The sequence below is a fragment of the Ceratotherium simum genome, chromosome 5 (assembly GCF_057802395.1).
Source record: "Ceratotherium simum simum isolate JZ-2026a chromosome 5, ASM5780239v1, whole genome shotgun sequence".
Taxonomy (NCBI): domain Eukaryota; kingdom Metazoa; phylum Chordata; class Mammalia; order Perissodactyla; family Rhinocerotidae; genus Ceratotherium; species Ceratotherium simum.
Genome location: NC_141904.1, coordinates 91,864,671 through 91,882,907, shown reverse-complemented (window position 1 = coordinate 91,882,907; position 18,237 = coordinate 91,864,671). Strand labels below are relative to the sequence as shown.

At 65.1% G+C, this 18,237-nt stretch overlaps 1 protein-coding gene across 3 annotated transcripts in view; it reads right to left on the bottom strand.

Moving 5' to 3' along the window:
* The window catches only part of PLXNA1 (plexin A1), a 331,470-nt gene that overhangs the window by 39,597 nt on the left and 273,636 nt on the right, over window positions 1-18,237 (bottom strand). Inside the window, exons 1-3 of one of the 3 annotated variants that reach the window (XM_087431621.1) lie at window positions 15,711-15,853; window positions 9,105-10,365; window positions 6,901-7,083 (exon numbers count right to left, since the gene is read on the bottom strand). In XM_087431621.1, the coding sequence (XP_087287747.1) occupies window positions 6,901-7,083; window positions 9,105-10,343 (1,422 nt within the window). In that variant the 5' untranslated portion in view covers window positions 10,344-10,365; window positions 15,711-15,853. Of the gene's footprint in view, window positions 1-6,900; window positions 7,084-9,104; window positions 10,906-15,710; window positions 15,854-18,237 lie in introns of those variants that run through there. The other 2 variants (XM_087431622.1, XM_087431620.1) reach the window with 2 other exon arrangements.

Below are 18,237 nucleotides of genomic sequence, written 5' to 3'. Positions count from 1 at the left end.
CCTGGTCCTCTAGCTGCCTGCCCCAGGCCAGACCTCCAAAACCTCTCCCAGAATCCTGCGGGACAGCTCCCTCCCCCCAACACTGACCACTGCAGGGTCGCCAGGGAGTTGTTTGCCACATGCAGAATAAGGGGTGCCTGAGGCAGCATGTGGGGCCTCCCCCACCGTGTGTCCCCACCCCCCAGCACTGCTCAGTTCCCAGCATGCACTAGGGCACCTCTGTGCTTTGGCCCTGCTGTTCCCTCTCTCCAAAACACCCTTATCAGTGGGTCCCCAGGCCCCTGGGCTGTTTGGGCCTCTGTACCCACCTCACTGTGCTGCCAGGGGCTCCTACACCCTGACCCCTGAGAGGATGGGACCTGCAGGGCAGGGCCCTGTCTGCCGTGGAGGAGGGGCACTGTGCACGGTGGGTGGCAACATTAGGCACTCATGAGGCCAGCCCTGACTGGGCACAGGGGGCCACCACTGGCCTGCACCTGACAGCATCCTTCTTATCAAAGGTGCTCAGGTGCCCGTAGGGAGCTAAGGCCTGATCAGCCAGACCCCACAGGGAGATGGGCCTGGAGTGCAGAGCTGGGGCAGGACACTCCGTGCACCCCACGGGTGAATCTGCGGGCCATCGTCTACTGGGAAGCAGAAGCAGCGCTCACGCACCCTCATGCAGCCCTGGCTCCGGGATGAGGGGCCGGATGGCACTAGAGAGACCCACAGACAAGAAGTCCCTGTGCCCTTCTGGCTCAGCCCACTGTGGCCAGCTGTGCCCAAAAGAACCAGAAAGAGTGCACACACCCTCCCCAGGACACAGACCTCCACAGGGCACCATGCAATGCCACCCAAAGGCTTCGGGGAACATTGCCATTGGCAGAAAGGGGCAGCGCACCCACGGGGCCCCACAGGCATAGTAGCTAAGACACACGGGAAGCAGAGAGCTGGGACCTCTCCACTCCCCACCAACAACCCCAGGGAGATGGAGCGTGGCCGGGACCCAGCAAACCGCCATGAGCACCCGGCTGCGAACCGACCAGTGACCAACCACCCTGCCAGGCACTGCCACACGTCCACCACCTGGTCCTGGAAAGAGCAACACAGACAGTCCTCGAGATTCAGGACAAAAAAATAAAGGAGAGCTGGCAGCCTTACCCCCAGATAGAAACCCAACAGGAATGCGGCCCTGCGTTCATGGAACTCGTGCACAAAAATGCACACAGCAGCAATGCCCACCACAGACCCGCACGGAACAACGCATCCACCAAGAGAGGAAGTACACCCGCATGTGTATTGGGAACACACGACACCGCCTCGGCAGACCAGCCCTGCTGCTCACAACAGCAGAGGTGAGGCTCGCAAACGGCACTAAGAAAAGGAAGATGAGAGCAGGCATGTTGTATGACTCCACCCATGAAATGTCCAAACACCAGCAAAGCCACCCTGGGGACAAAGGTCAGCCAGTAAGGTGACCCTTGGGGAGGGGAGTGACTGAGGGGGTGGCTTCAGGAGGACGGGGTGCCCAGTGTGCTCCTGTGTGACACGTCCCAGGCTGCACACCCAGGGCTGCGCGTGTTCCTGCAGGGACGTCACACTTCAGAGCGGACGTCGGTCAAAGAGCAGCCACACGCAGGACGCCAGGGACCTCCCTGCCCCCACCTCTGCCATGCTGCAGGCAGCCGCATGCATGTGCTCAGGGCCCACATGTCAGCACGACAGGATCACCTCCAGGCATGTAGACGCCAGTGGTGCAGGCTGCCCCTCGGCACACCTGCAGGCCTCTGGAAGGCAAGTTGCCGGAAATCAACGCCATCACGACACGAGATGAGACTCCACAGGGCCACAGGCAGCGGGCTGGGGGAGGGTGGTGCTCCCCCGCGGCTGAGTGGCGGGACCCAGGGCCCAGTCTTGCCCAGCATCTCTCGGGGTGCCACCATGCCTGTCCCTGCCCCCAGCCCCGCAGGGGCTCCCCCACAGGACAGTCCCCCACCCACCTCCCGCACAGACCTGGGCTTTGGGGAGCAGGGGCCCCTGCTGGAAACAACAAGCAGGCTTTCAGCCGGGGGCAGGGAGGCCCTGGCGTGGGGACCCTGAGAAGAAGCCTGTGCTGGTGGCCCCAGCTGTGGGGACTTGCTGACAACTGCTCTACAGAGGTCCCAGAAGCGCCACTCGACTTGCAGGATCTTTGAATTTCAGAAACCCGTCTTGCGGGGAGGTAATGCCAGGGGAGTGGGAAGACGCATCCAAAGGGAAGCTTCTGGACATGTGAGGGCCCCTGCAGGGTAAGAGTGTCCCTGTCCCCAGCAGCCCAGGCCCAGAGCAGCACATGGCAGGCGCTCAGCAACCAAGGGCGAAGCACTGGTGCCCAAGGGCGAAGCAACAGCAGGCATGCCGGGAAGGTCTGCGTGCACAGGATGGAGGCCCGCCAGACCCAGCGCCAGGGGTCTGTGGTCGCAGCCCTCGGTCTCTCCTCTGCATGAATATCACAGGAAGGAACGCCAACCCACCTGTGCACCTCCCAGCAGCCCCCAGGTGACACGGCCCATCCAGCGTTGAGGGAAGAAAACCAAGGCCCAGGGAGGAGGGGCTTTGCCAGGGCAGGCCTCCCTGTCAGCCGGGCTCTGGACAGGCCCAGCCAGCCCAAGCCCAGCCTGAGGCCTGGCACCCCGGTGCACCTGCCCAGATCCCCAGCCACAACCTGGTGGCTCACCGCACCTTAGGTTGGCCCATAACACTTTCTAAACACGTGGATTATCTGCCAACGTTTAACAATCAAGAGATCTCACACAAAATACGGATTTCCGGGTTCTCTTGAAAAACTGGAAGCTTGGGCCAACGGGCCCACGTTCCCACCTGGCATGGCCACCAGAGCAGGCAGCGCCCCGTTCCCAGCCCGGCCCCGGGGCCCTGCAGCAGGGATGGACCCAGCACAGGGCTGGCCTGGGGGCACGCCTCATGAGCACCAAGGGGTGGGGCCTGCCCCCTCTTGGCTTTGAGAAAGGGGGGGTCAGGGAAGGCCACAGGGCTGGGGAGGGCAAGGCAGGCCCCACCGGCAGCAGTCCAGGGCCTGTTCTCTCCCTGCCCACCACAGGCACCAGGGCTGAGTCGAGAGGTCTCAAACCAGGAGCCGCCCTTGAGAACTCCTGCCAGGGCCCAGGGGTCCCCAGAGGCCATGAGGGTGTGCATGCGGGGCTTGGGCCCTGAGGGGCAAGAGCCTAGGAGGACAGGCTGCCTCTGTGTGAGGGGGTGCAGGTGGTGGGCAGGGCCTCTAGGGAAGGGCCGGGGAGTCAGGAGGCACCCCCAGCCAGCCCTGAGCAGCTGAAGTTGGCAGGTCTTAAATTAATTGGCTACAATTTTACACAGCAACGTTTGGCTGGCCTTGGCCTGGGGCCAGGCATGTCCCTGGATCTCCCCAGTTGCTTTTTAAATCCCAGGAAGGGCCAGGCCTGGGGAAGACCAGGAGTGTCGGCACAGCAGGCCTGCCCCTGAGTAAGGCGGTGGGTGGGGGTCCCCCGGGGCCCAGGCTCCTGCATGCGGTGAGGACAGAGGGCAGGAGACGGCGCTCAGTTTGCCCGAATGGTGGGACCTGGCCTGGGCCAGCCTCAAGGGCAGGAAGCACCTAGATTTAAACCTGAGAAGGGAGCCTGAGGGCCCAGCGCTCCCTAAGGCCGGAGGAAAGGTAGGTGGGCAGGCCTGCAGGGAGCGGCACAGCGCTGGGCTGGGCCGACCAGAGGGCACCCCGTGGCCCTCACTGCCCTGGCTCCAGCCCCTGGACCACAACCACCCCCCTCCTAGGCTGGGTCAGGACCACACGGTGGAGGCGGTGGAACCAGGTGGGAGAGGGAACTCTGCTGCCGCAGGCCGGGCCCAGCCAAGGAGAGGCAGGCATCCTTCACAGCGGGTCAAGGCTGGAGGCCTAGCGTGGGGACCTGCAGGAGGTTACGGGCTGGGGCGGGCCGCGCCGTCCCCCAGCCCTGGTGCAGACATGCCTTGTGGTGGGACTGGGGGCTAAAAGGCACCACAGGTCCTAGGAAACGGGGAGCAGAGAGGGCAGGAGGAGCAGGCACTGACGGAGCTGGAGCCTGGTCCGCTGCTGGGCAGCCGCTGGCTGATGCCCTGGGCTGTGGACAGAAAGACTCCTGCAGGCTGGCAGCTCAGGGCAGAAGCAGGGGCTTCCCTGGGCCCCGGGCTTCCTCAGAGAGGCAGGCGGTCACTGAAGTAGGGCCCCGCACGTCCTTTTCTCCAGGGACCCACAGAAAAGCGAGGGAGGCTGCAGTTGTGAGCGAAGACCCTGCAGCCAGTAACCCCGGGCACATGCCACTGCGGCTGTGTGCCTCAGTTTCCCCATCTGTCAAATGAACGACAGGGTTGTTGTGAGGACTTGTGAGACAGACGCCACCACACATGAGCGCTCACTGCCTGTCCTGATGGAAGGTGCACCAGGCCCTGGGGCATCCTCTCGTCCTTCCCCACACTGGGCTCAGGGAAACCGGGCCTCGGAGAGGGTGGACAGCCGGCTCCAGATCACATAGCTGGCAAGGCAGAGCGCTGAGATTCTGCCGAGGCTCGGCCATTTGTAGAAGACTGGGGCAGGAAAGATCAGCCACGGGATGTGAACAACCACCCGACACCTTCCCGAGATCCCCTAGTCAGCAAGCAGATGCAGGGGAAGGGGTGCAGGTGGCAGGTCTAGGGGCACGGTGGGGGCACACCTCCACGGAAGAGCCTCAAAACAAATGTGGATCTAATTCCCCAACTCTCGGGCTCTGCTGCCACCAGGCCAGCAGCCCCAGGACACTGCTGAGTCCACACAGCCCACACAGGGCGCTGTCCACTCATGCACAGTGGACAGCACCCAGCCCAGCTGTATCCAGGAGTGGAAGGAGCCAGTGCCCAGGACAGGCTCTGGGAGGCGGGTGTTGGGGCAAAAGGGGAGGGAGAGGAGGAGGGAGACAAGGTGGACCTCCCACTCTAGCTTCCCCAGGCCAAGGCCAAGGCCGCTTCCTCTCATGGATGGGCCCAAGCCCAATTCCACATCTGCACTGGGCCTCAGTTTCCCTCTGTGGGACTGGGGCAGGGAGGCAGCAGAGCAGGACCCACTAGACTCACAAAGCCCCACCCAGACAGTGGCCCTGGGGCAGGGTCGGGGCGGGGAGTGAGGCTGGGAAGCAGCGAGGCAGCAGGGGAGACAGAGCTGGGCTACCCCATTCTCCCAGCTTCACAGGGTGGCCTGTGGGCACAGACGGCACCTTGGCCAGCTGCCTGCCAGCCCCCCAACCATCAAGAGGGCCACTCCCAGCTCTAGGAGCCCAGCCTCCTGCCGAGTGACAGGCTCTGAGGCCCTCCCATGGCCTCTGAACAGGGGGGAGGTTCTTGCTGCAGCAAAGCAGGCCCCACAGACATGGGGGGGCTCCAAGGGCCCCTACCCCTGTTCCCCAGCCACATGAGCCTTCCCTGAAAGGAAGGAAGGAAAAGGAAGTGCATGCTGGGTGGGGGTCCAATACCAGGGCCACAGGCCATAACCCCAATACCAGGGCCACAGAGGGTGGGTCACTCCAGTGACTGGGGCTCTGAGGGCACAGGGGCTTGTCCGTAGAGTGTGGTGGGGGTCTGAGCTCGCCTGCCACCTGCCCCCACTGGCCAGGGGGACATCTGAGCTTGGCAGGCACTCAGCCTCACAGCCGCTGAGAGCAGAACCCCACAGCATCTCAGGGCACCCCACCCCAGGGTGGCCTTCAGTCAGCAGCTGGGCCCCCACTGCCGCACAGCCACCCCAGCTGAGCCCACAAGCCCAAGCTCATTTCACAGACAGGAAAGCTGAGGCTCGGGGAGTCACCTCCCCCCAGAGGTCACAGAGCCAGCGAGCAGTGGGACACTATTCCCAGGACACCCACCATGGCAGAGACGGGGAGACTGCCTCCCGCACACCCCGGTCTGGGGGCTGAGAGCAAGCAAGGCCCTGACTGGCCCCAGGCCCAGCCCCAGCCTCCACCCTCGGGCGCACGCCGGCAGGGAGCTGTGTCAGCACCCGGCCTCGGGACAGCTGTTATTTCATCCACCAGACCCCGCCCCTGCACTGACCCTCTGGGGCTCCCAGGCACCCCCACCCTACAGTCACCCCGGGAACCTCCTCCACAGCAGCCAGCCCTCTCCTGGTTGGGTCCCCACCCACTAGTCAGGCCTGACCCAGGAGGCAGCTGCCCTCCACCCACCCCTCTAGGAAGCCCTCCCACGCCCAGTTCCACACCAGCTCCACTCAGCCCAACACTTGCTGGCAAGAGACGGGCCGTGCCCCACAGCACCCCCACTCCTAACCTTGAGGAGCCCACAGAAGGGCCCAGAAACTGGTCTCTCATCACTCTGCAGTCACCACGCTCCTCTCACACCAGCCAGTAGCAAGTGGGGATGGGGGGCACTACCCTGGGCCTGCCCTTGGCCTTGCTGTCTCCATGCAGGGCGGGGGCCTCCTACCACAGCAAAGCGCTGCCTCAGCAGACACTGGACCCCAGGAGGGAGGGGCCACACGGGCGTGCCCTGCCCCCAACACCCACACACAGCCTTCCCTGGAGGTCACTGCGCCCTCGGAGAGTGGGGCCAGCATCTCTAAACCCCGGGCGGATGGCAGGGTAGCCAGGCCCCTCGCAAGCCCTGACTTGCCCTCAGACCCCCGGCACCCAGCCGAGGCCTTTACACGTCAGATGCGGAAGCGGCCTTACGGGAGGGGCACGCAAAGGGAGGCAGTGGGGAGCTGGGGCGCACGAGGCACCGCGGATGGCTCGAGCCCCTTGTGGTCACTGGGCCTGGCACTGGGGCAGCCCCACCTCCTTATACACCAGATCTGGGCCCCCAGTCACAGAGCAACACCGACTCATGCCGCCCGAGCTCCAACCCCCATCACCCCCCAGGGCGCCTGACCTTGCGGACGCGGCCACTGCGCGTGCCGGCAAACACCACGGTGCGGCCCCGGTAGTCATAGGCGGCCACAGCAGTCAGGCCGTCATCCTTGTCCACAAACAGGGGTCTGCCCTCGATGGTGACCGTGCCCCCTAGAGGCTGGTTAAAGTCCTGCCCGCAGAAGTCGTCGTCAATCTGCAAGGGCTGTGGGAAGGGAAAAGGTGAGACCCTGGGCCCGCCCAGCCTGCCCGCAGCACCCTGAGGGCAAGGAGCCGGCAGCCAGGACTGGCTGGCCCCACTAATTGGGCGGTGGGGCTGAAGGTGGCAGCAGCCCAGGGAGGGGCCTCGGAGGCAAGCACACAGCCACAGAGGAGCCAGCCATGGCTCAGGCTGCAGCCCATACAGATCTGGGGGATCAGGGCCTCCCAGACCCATCTGACAAACCAACAAACCAAGGCTCCTCAAGGGAGCCGAGGCCCAGGCAGGCCTGAGGCAGGACCCATTTCTCATCCACGCACTGTACCCAACCCCAGCGGGGGCGAGGCGGGGGTCAGAAAGGAGGCCACCCGGGGGAAGGGAAGGGGAGCCACCAACTCAGGGGGGCAGGGGGAGTACAGCCCACTGCACCAGTAATGGCCACACTGAGAAGGAGGAACAGCCTGGAAGAGGGGTACAGCTGCTAGAGGGGCTAAGGGGCACAGGGAGGGTTTACTCAGGAGACAGGGGTCACACCTAAAAGGCACAGGGAGGGGCCTGGCTGCGAGAAGGTGACTGATCAATAGTGTGAGGTTCCAGAGAAGCTGGGGGCAGGTGGGCTGGGGGGAGCTGCTCCACTGCAAGGGCTGAGGGAGGGCAGAGGTGGACGAAAGGGGACACCCTGCAGCAGGCTGGGGGTCTGAGGTTTGCAGGGGGAGAGACTGCTGATGTGGAAGGAACAGGGAAGGGAGGGCCACCAGGGCTGGGAGCCAGGATGGGGCAGACGGGTGAGGGAAGCCCGGTCAGAGCTAGGCCAGAGTGTCCTGGCGGGGCCCCAGGGATGGGGACCTGACCCCGGGGACTGTGAGGAGGAGGGAGCAGGGGATGAGAGGAAGCAGTGGGAACAACGCCCTGGAGGGACGGACCCAGCCACGGCACAGCGCAGGTGCTGCCCCAGGCCTCAGTTTCTCCCTCACACAACGGAGATAAAACGCCTTCCTTGAAATGCCAAGCGGAGGATGGACAATGCGTCGGCCTAGCGCACCCGGGGCCTCAATGTGGAGGATGGCCCTGTCACGATGGGCCCCAGCCACACAAAAGCGGCAGACATGACAGAGAGCCAAAAGGATCCCTGCTGTCCCACTCTGCCCTGAAGATAAACCAGTGTCCCTCCCAGTACAGAGGTGGGGAAAATTGAGGCCGGAGAGGGGATGGGCTTTCCCTGGTCAGCCAGTGAGTCCCAGCAGCAGGAGCACAGTAGCTGAGGCCTGGCTCTGGAGGTCCCCGACCTGGGTGACACTGTTGTCCCTTACCCCTCTGAGCCTAGCGTCTTCCTCGAAAAAACAAGGGCTCCTACCACATGGGGAGCATGAGATGCTCCCCGACAAGAAGCTGGGCCCAGGCTGGCCCCATCAGGGCCTAGAGATGATGCTGCAGCTGCCGGCTACTGAGCACACAGCACCCGTGCACTCAGGCCACTCCAATGTCAGGGCTGGTGTCATCAGCTCCCACTGCCGGGCAAGGGCAGAGAGGTCCAGAAGGCAGGCACACAGCCAGATGCCCAGGGGAAGGGTGAGCAGAGCCTCTCGCCAGGGGTACGTTGGGGGACAGTGTATAGGGCCCACCTGACCCCCGTCGGGCCCCAGCTCTGCCTCTTACTGGCTGTGTGACCCTGGGCAAGTCATCTTGCCTCTCTGGGCCTTGTCTGTCAAATGAGGACAAGGCGGGGGCAGCAAGCATCCAAAACAGTGCCAGGCTTGTGGTCAGTGCTCCAATGTCCACAGGGCCTTGTGAACTAGTGGACATGGTCCTGTCACCCCATCTTCTAAAGAAGCAGGACAGCCCAGGCCTGGGAGCAGGCTCAGTGGCTGACGCCCCGGTGCAGCCCTGACTCTTTGGGACACGGGGCCAATGGCGGCACCTGACACAGGGCAAGCGCTACAGGGGCACGCGCTTGACACTGTTGTTATTGTTTCAGATACGAACAGGGATGCGCGGGACAGGGACGCCCCCAGGGTGCGCCTGCTCACCGAGTTGATGCAGCCCAGCTCCTTGTTGAGCAGCCAGGGCAGCGAGAGCTTGCCCTCGCCGCGGTAGCAGGACTGGATACGCTCCTTGATCTTCTCCTTGATGGCCCTGAGCGTGAAGAGGCACAGCACAGACTCCTTGGGGGGCTTCACACGGTTCTTCTGGCCCTGTGCAAACACGGTGAACAGCACGTCCTCGTCCTCCGCCAGGCCCAGCTGGCGGGCCAGGGCGCGGCCGGGCCGGCTCAGGTAGGCGTCCTGCACCAGGCGGTACTCCACCCCTGCCTGCTCGCAGCCGATGGGGAACTCCACGTAGGAGTAAAACTTGGGGTCATCCACGCACAGCCGCACGATCTTGGAGGTGAAGAAATGCTCGCCGGCGGCATCTGGCGAGGTCAGCTGCGTGTCCAGCTGCAGCGTGAGGTAGTAGACAAACTGCTCGCTGCGGAAGCTGTAAACATAGTAGATGTCGAAGGCTGGAAACTTGGACAGCGTGTCCGAGGGGATCTTGAGCTGCGATGACACGAACTCGTCCTGGTACACGAAGCCAAACATGTCAGCGTCCTCCTCGTTGGCCATGAGCCGGCGGCTGGACAGCGTGGGGAAGTACTCCGACTTGCCGTCGATGGGCGTCCCCACGAAGAGCTTGGCCTGGCCCTGGCCCGGCGGCCCGGCGATCAGCACGCCCGCCATGCTGCCCGCCTCGCGCACACTCGACAGGTAGTGCTCCTTGCGGTGGTGCGGCTCACCCAGCTTGAAGAGGTCGTCGAGCCGCAGGAACTGGCAGATGCCCTGGGAGGCGCTGCCGCAGGCCAGCAGGCGGTTGGCAGCGTAGTCCAGAAGCAGCAGCTTGTTGACGTTGTCGGTGCTGCCCAGGCCGTGCGGGCACGACTGCACGCTGGGGGGCGGGTAGCACTTCTCATTGTCCTCCACGGGGCCCGTCACGTGGGCCCGCAGCAGCGTCAGGTTCCCCGACAGCTTGTAGATGCGGTTCACCGCACCCACGTACACCTCGCCCGTCTGCTCATGGACCACCAGGTGCGTGAGGCCCCAATCACTGGCAGCAAAGGTGCTGAAGGTGGGCTGCAGACCCCCGCCCGCCCTGGGCACACCTGCCGCCGCCCGCGCACCCCCGAGCAGCAGCAGCAACAGCAGTGGCAACACCCGTGGGCTCAGACGTGGCAGCGGCATGGCGGGCCGGGGCCTCGGGCCAAGGCGCTCAGGTCCTGCAGGGACGTGCATCACGGGGCTGGGAGCCTCAGCCCTGAGAGGAGAAGGGAATGGAGAGAGCACATAAGTGCGGGCAGGGCCCTGACCCACAGGAGGGCACAGATGCACCGCACACAGACGGGCCATCCTAAGAGCTCTCTGTGTGCCTAACCTGTGCTGGACGTCCCACTTCCAGGGCTGTGACCTAACCCTCGAGGAGAAGCCAGAGGTTCAGAGAGGGTACCTCTCGGCCTGGAAGCCTAAAGGCAGCAAGGGGTACACCAGGGGTCACAAGACAAGCCCATAACCACAAGTAGCACAGGACACCTGCCTGGCCACCAGATGCGCTCCATCAGTAAGTGGGCCTGCCACCACTGGGTAGAAGGACCAAGGAGGAAGGTGACAAGGGTTCGGGGTCTAGACTTGGAGTCCAGCTGACAGCCCAACCTGGAGGCCATCACCTCCTGACCCAGAGCCTCCCTATGCCCTAGGGAGCAAGATCCCACAACTCCGAGCCCCCAGGGTGGGTGACCACCTCTCTGCCTGAGCCTCTGTGGACACATGCTCCCTCGCAGGGCTGGACAGGCCTACTCACAGGAACCCCCCCCCACCCCCAACGGCAGCAAGGACACTCAGGCCCACAGCCACACAAGCACCAATTCTCAGCGCGGGCAGAAGGCAGCCTGGGTCACCTTGGCCCTGGGACCACTTGCTGGCTGACCCTGGCCCAGCCCCTTGCTGGACCTCAAGCTCTGCAAGCTGTGTGCACCTCCCACCCACCATCCCTCCCAGCCAACAGATGCCCCACCCCCACTCCGACCACAGCGCTGCCCCCTCCCAGGCTCCCTGGTCAACTGCCTCTCAGCTCAACTCCAAGGAAAGAGGAATTCCTCCAAAGGGGAGGGAGGCCAGGGGCTCCCTGAGCCCCTCCCCTCAGCAACGCAGCAATGGCCTCTCTCCCCAGCCTCTGGCACCTCCATCCCCACCCAGACCCCAGTTTGACTGGCCCAGAGGCTCACCTCCCACCGGCAGGCCCGTTCCTGCCCCAGTGAGCTCCCAGCACCATCCACCCTCATACCAGGCCCCAGGCATCTCCCACCGGTCACACTCACTGCCAAGGCCCATCGGTCTTACCCCTAAGTCTCCCCTAAACTGCCCGCCCCTGCCACCAGGATGACTGCAGCACTCGGCCCCCTCCACTCAAGTCCCCCTACAGCCCAGTCTCCACGCAGTAGCCTGGGTCACTTTCCTGACCTGCACATGAGGTCATCAGCCCCCAAACCCGGCCGTGGCACCCTTCCTCTGGAGAAGTCTCATCTCCCCAGCCCAGAAGCTGGCAGTCAGGCATTGGGTTAAATCGAGACTCTGTCGGGCTCTAGCCCTGCAGCCTGCCCCACGCCTCTTTCCCAGCCTCAGCTTCTCCATCTATAAACGGGGATGACAACAGCTCCTCTCACAGATGGAAGGGGGAAGGTGCCATCAGCAGTAGGACCCTCTCAGGGCAGCAGGGCCCTGCCCTGGCTCTGCCAGATGTGCTGGGGCCTCTCACCCCACTCCTGGCTAGAGACTACCCACAGAAACGCTGAGGCCCGACTGCAGGCAGGGGCTGCACCCACCTTTCCTGGGCTACACAGTGCCCCATGTATAGCCCAGCAGCCCCATTTCACCTGTGGGGAAGCTGACGCCCAAAGAACAGGTGCCTTCTGCCAAGCCCAGGCTGGGAGCTGGCCTCAAGGCAGCCGGCTGCCAGACAAGGCCAGCCAGCCCCTGGGCCTCCCCGTCTGCCCCTACGGCACCTTTGGATCTGCTGTCCCCTCTACTGGGATGCTCTCCCCTCCCCGCCCCACACCCCTGCCCCGGTCTCAGCTGTATCCCCCACCCCGCTGGCTGAAGGCAGCAGCCACCCCTCTCAATCAGTCACCCCGTTTTAATCTGCAGCGCAGGACTTGCAAATGGTTTTGCTACTTACTGCTCCCAGGCACTCTTCCATGAGAGTAGGGCCTGGCTCAGTGGTGTGTCGCTGTATCCCCAAGGCCGACCCCAGCACCTAACACTTGTGAATGAACGACTGGGTCCTAAGCAGAGCAAGGCCTGCTCCCTCACCTTGTCCTCACTCCCTACACTTTCTGCCCAGTGAATGCCTATACCCACTGCTCAGGTGGGGAAACTGAGGCTGGGGAAGTGAGGGGCTTTAGCCAGAATATACAGCAAGAGAACCAGGTCGTGGTGCCTTGAAGGACCCTCCCCACAGACTATCAGCTGCCTTTCCTTGAGAAGCTCCACCCAGATATGGCCCCAGGCACTGCAGCTGACAAGGACCTCCGCTGTCCCCAGCCCACCAGCCCCGCCTCCTGCCTCCAGCTCAGGAGCCCCAGGCAGACCAGGAGCTGGAGAGCAGGGTCCTCACAGTGGCAGCAGGGCCTGGGCTGCAAGCTGAGTGCGTGTGAACTCCAAAGAAAGCATGAATCACTCACGGGTTATCAGTTCAAAGCAGGCCCACAATTACCAGGGGCTGGGCTCTCCCTCCTCCGGGATAATTATACACGTCTTAATGCAATTACGGGTCCCACTTTTTACATTAGACAGGAGGGACCCGGCTGAAGGAGCCACCATCCAAACTCCAGCCTGGCCCTGGGCCCACTCCTCCTCCCTCAACAGAGGTTGCCGGGAAAGGACTGGCCGGGGGGCACGGGGCTGCCAGCCAGGAAAGGGGGATCCCAAGCCCAGGCTGGGTTCCTCGTGCCCACCATGTCACAAGGGTTGGCGAAGATGTCTTGGTCACTTCCCTTATCTTGGAGATATGGGGCCCAGGGCTCAGACAGACCCAAGGTCACCCAGCTAGTCCCAGCAGGGACGGAATCCCACGCTCCTACACAGACCTGGACGGCCAGCCGACCTGCTGGGCTGGACTCCCACAGGCCTCTGGTGTGCCTAGGAAGAATGCATTTACTCCAGAATCAGGCCTGGGGGCTGGGGGGACCATGCTGGGCTGGGGAGGGGCACCAACAGATGCTGTGCTCTGCGGCTGGCAGGGGAGCAGAATGGGTCACTGTGGTCTGCGGAGGCTCCCCCAGGGGGCCTTTCCACCTGTTCTAGAAGGGCCAGACACAGTGGGAGCTGGTGGGGGAGGGGGCATCCTGGGTGGCAGAGCAGCAAGACCAAAGGCTTGGGGGTGGAACCCACTGGACCATGCAGACGGGGCTCTGAGAGTGACTGCAGGTTCCCGGCACGGGCAGTGGGCTGTGCCGGGGGACTGTCACAGCCAGACTGGGGAGAGAGAAGCTGAACTGGCATCAGGTGTGCCAACTGGGGTTAGCCAAGGAGACAGAGGCCAGGACAGAGGCAGACGGGGCCACTCGGCACAGCGGTCTCCACTCTTGGACAGGATGGGCTCAGCTGTCCAGCAGAGTGTGGAGACAGCAACGTCCCCTTCCCTCTCCAGGGCCCCAGCCACCAGCACCACTCCTCCTCAGCCAGAGAAACAAAGGCCCTCAGAGCCCTCTTCACAGAAGGAGAGCCCAGTCACCATGCCCTCCCACCCTGGATCCTTCTGAGACTCAGACAGGTTGGGGCAGGGGAGATACAGAGGACACTGCCATCCTGCTCAGCGGTACCTCATTAGCAACCAGGGCAGAGAGCTGCCCTTGTCACCCCTCTTCCCCCCAACAGAGGCCGCTGGAGGTGGTCCTGAGCAAGCTGGCCTGCTCTCCCACCAAACGAGTCCTGTGGGACCAGGATCTGGGGGCATTGGAGTCCTGCTTCTCAAAACAAGTGCCACCACTTGGGCCTTCCCTCAAGGTGCCCTCTCCTCCCAGCCAGCTGTTCTAGACACAGCTACCTTTCTGGGAGGATCAAAACACGCAGGCAACGACTCGGGGCCGCAGCAGCCCAGCCAAGGGCTGCTGCTTTGTCCACCTGCATGCCTCATTTGTCCCCCCACCAAGCACACACCTCAGCCACACAGGGGCTTGCGAGACCTCCGCCTGTGCTGTCCCCTCTGCCTGAACCACCCTTCCTGGGCCTCTCCAGGCCACTCTCCCAAGCTGGCTGGCAGCCTGGCCCTGAAGCAGAATCACTGGTTTTCGCCTCTGCCTCTACCTCGGGCACAGGACTGGGTACTCCTCAAGGGCTGGGCAGTCTTGGCTGCCTGGCGCAGCACCTGGTCTCTCCTGCACACCCCAAAGCAGCAGGGGGCCGCGGGGACCTGGGGCGTGCTCCCCGAGGGCCAGAGCAGCACAGGCTGAGCCCCACCCCCGCACAGACCCAGAAAACCGGCCTCAGCATGGAAGGAGGTGGAGCAGCCATAAGCCGCGGGAGCCCGTGCGCAGGGGGCAGAGGCGCGGTCCACAGAACCCCCAACACACACACCCCTTTCTTTCAAGGGGCGTGGCCCCGGCACCCCACAGATGAGCCAGGGGCAGCTCCAGGCTCTCGGCAGCCACTGGAGCCCCTCTCACCCCCGTTTCCCGGCTGCATCTGGGATTTCGCAGCGAGCAGGGCCTCCCTGGAGCCCCGCTCCCCCTTCCCTGAGGCAGCCCCGAGTCAGCCCCGCCGCCTCCAGCTATGCCACACATCAGGCCCGGGACTGTCCAGGAAGCAATCGGAAGCCTCCAAGGGAAGCGGGCTGACCCTGGAGAGGCCCCACGAGGGGGAGGCCGAGGAGGCCCAGGCGAGCGGGACGGCCTCCCGGCGGCACCCGCACCGCCCCCTCCCAGCCTGGGAGCGCGGCCCTGCGGGCCTGGGGCAGACACGGCGACCATCTCCCCGCGCCGCGGGCCAGAGGGGCGGGGGCGGGCGTGGGTCCCGAGGAAGCGGCTCCAACTTCCACCCGGCGCCCTGAGGGCCGGCAAGGGCACAGCCCCGCACGACCTGCTCCGGCCCCAGCGGCCCTGCCCAGGCGGCCGTGCAGCCGGCCCCGGCCTGCCCGGCCCGGCCCGGCCCTGCCGGAGGTCTGCGCTCCAACCCCGGGCTCGGCCTGGGAACCCGCAGGGCCCTCCCGGCCAGGCCGCCGCAAACTTTCTCTCCCGCCTCGGAGGAGGGGGCAGCGCCGGCCCCCGCCCCCCGCGCCGCCTGGAGCGCTGCCCCGGAGCTGGCGGGCGGGCCGGCGGCGCGGGGCCTGGGCCGGTCCGACCCGGCCGGGCGTGGACACGGCGAGCTCGGCGCCGGCGCCGCGGCCGCGCCCGGACACACGCGGGCGCCGGGCCGGAACCGCAGGGACACGCGGACCCGCGGACACGCGCGCCGCAGTCCCCGCGCACACCCCTGCCCGCACGGCCGCCGCACGCCCCGCGCCCCGCCGAGGCCGCCCGCGCCGCCCAGGGCGCCTCCGCCGGCGCGCCCCCGCCCGCCCGGCCCCGATCCCCGCCCGGCCCGCCGCGAGGAAAGTTGCGCCCTACTCACGGGCTGCCCCGGGGCGCGCCCCGCCGCCGGCCATCGCCGCGCCCCGCCGCCCGCGCCGCCGCCGCCCGCCCCGCCGTGGGGCCGCCGAAGCCGCGCAAGCCGCCCAGGCCGAGGCCGCCGCGCCCCGGCTCCGCTGCGTGGCCGCGCCGCCGCTGCCCAGCATGAATGGGGCGCCAAGCGTCGCGCGGATGCGGACCGGCCTCGCTCTCGCCGCCCGCGGAGCGCCGCGCCGCGCCGCGCCGCGCGCCTGCGCCGCCCGGGGCCGGGGGCGGGGCCAGGGGCAGGGCCGGGCGGGACGGGGCCGGCGGCGGCCTCCAGAGGGCGCTCTGCCCCGCGCCGCGCGCCTCCCGGGTCCACCGCCCGCCTTCAAAGGGCGACGCAGCGCCCGCCTTACTGGGTGGTGCGGGGGCCGGGCGGGGCGTCCCCGGAGTACCCACCCTGGGTCGTCTTGTGCCGGCGTCCCAGAGGCAGGGCCCGGCCTCTGTGTGCCCGGGCTAGGAGCGCCAACTCCATTCAGGCAGGGTAAACTGAGGCCCGAGGAGGGAGAGCGCTATGCCCGGGGTCATGCAGGGCCGTGGGTCCCTGGCCCGTGGCCTCGGACCGCATCTATTGGTGGGTGGCCCCCCTCGCGGTGAGCCCCATGGCGCCCCCTGTCAGCTGGCCCGCACGACACCCCTGCGGCGCGTTAAATGATGGGGACGCTGCCTAAGGGGGAAGGTTCCCCACAGAGTCCCCAGGTGGGGGCGTGGCGGGACGCGGACCCGGGGTCCCCCGAGCGAGGCCGGGTGGGCAGAGGAGTGCAGGGACGGGGAGGGGGGCCCCGGGGGCGGGGGACGCCCCACCGAGCGCGCCTGGCCCCACGGCCCAGCGGAGGGCGAGGGCAGTCCCCCTGTGACTGTGCCCATACAGCGGGCCTGCGCGTTGAGAGCCACCCCGAAGGTGGGGCATGGGAAGGGCTCCCCGCGCACGGCACAAGGCCACGGTGAGGCGAGGCGGCAGGAGCGCACAGTAACGGACTCCAAAGGACCAGAAAACCTCGTGGTGGGAGGGTGAGGGGTGGGGGAGAGCAGCAAGAGCCACGGGAGGGGGTTTTGCTGTGAGAACGTGGCTGTCATCCCTACGGAAGAGGAAACCCCCACAGTCCAGGATAAGGGACTTAGACCCGGCCAAGGAGTCCCTCCGATCTTGTCCCCCTCCCTCCCCTCACGCAGCCCCCATCCCAGTTTCTGAGGTAATCTTTGCCGCTTTTCTTTTGGGTTCTCCTGGCTTTTCTTTTGGGTTCGCCTGTGTGTATGTGTATCCGGGAGTGGCTCGCGCTCTGTTGTGCTTGTCTCGGGACATTGTGGCCATGCAATCTTCCCGCCCCGGCAGCCTGGCCGGTGCCCATAGGCAGTTTGTTCGCTCTGCTTTGTAGAGACCCCACATGCGGTGCCGATCGTCCCTTCCGCTGCTGGCGGGCGCGGTGTCCCCGTCGGGGCCACTGTGCCTCGAGCTGTGATGGACACCTCGTGCTGGCTCTCGGCTGCCTTAGACCCGTAGTGGATTGCAGGATCACTGGGCAGGTGCACGCTGAGCTTTGGTGGACACTGAAAAATAGTTTTCTCAAGAAACGGCCCCAGTTTACTCCCAGCAGCCCCTCCCTCATCAACACGTGGCACTGTCACTCTTGAGTTCCTGACAACCTGGTGGTACACACTGGCTTTTCATTGTGGCTTTAATTTGCATGTCCCTGAATGAGAGTGAGCATCTTTTTCAAAAGTCCTATTTACTATTTTATTGAATAAGCGCTAATCTGGTGCTGACTCTACACAGGGCTCTGCTACATTTTACAGTTGGGTAAACTGAGGTGGGAGAGGGGAAGTGACTTCCCCAGCTGGTAGGTGGCAGAGCTGGGAGGCTAACCCTGGCAGTGTGTAGTCTGTGATTCCAACTCAGCCACTCTGCTACAGTGCACACACACACTGTAGGCCAACAAGACCCGAGGTCCGTCCTACCTTCCTCATGGACTTCTGAGCCACACACATCTGGGTGTGGAGCCTGGCTGGTTAAAGTACAGCGAGCCCCGTCTGCTCTCTCAGAGCCTCACTTTCCTCATCCGTGCGATGGACCTTGGGGCCCCCGGCAGAGCTCTGGTGAGGAGGCGTGAGGGGGAACGCCACCACGGGGCTGAGAAGATGCCCTCCCTGCCCACTCTGTGTGGGCTCCAGGGCTGTCCCCACCTCTGCCTGCTCCTCTGCCCACCTGTCCTCCCTGGGGCCACTGAGGGAGGCACCGCTCAAGGCCCTTCTCATTCTGTGCTCCACAGTCCCCAAGAGATGGGGCCTCTCCTTTGGGGTCCAGCCCCCTATCTCCAGCTGTCTCTGGGGCAAGCTCAGGAGGGCCGCTGGGCTCTGGGTGGTGGCCAAGGTCGCCGTTAACCTGGCACCCTTACGTCCCACAGCTGCCCAACCAGGCACCCCACTGTCCTCCTGGACACCCTTCCTTCCCCCAGAGCTCGTACATGCCCCAGTTGACACCGCTTCCCTCC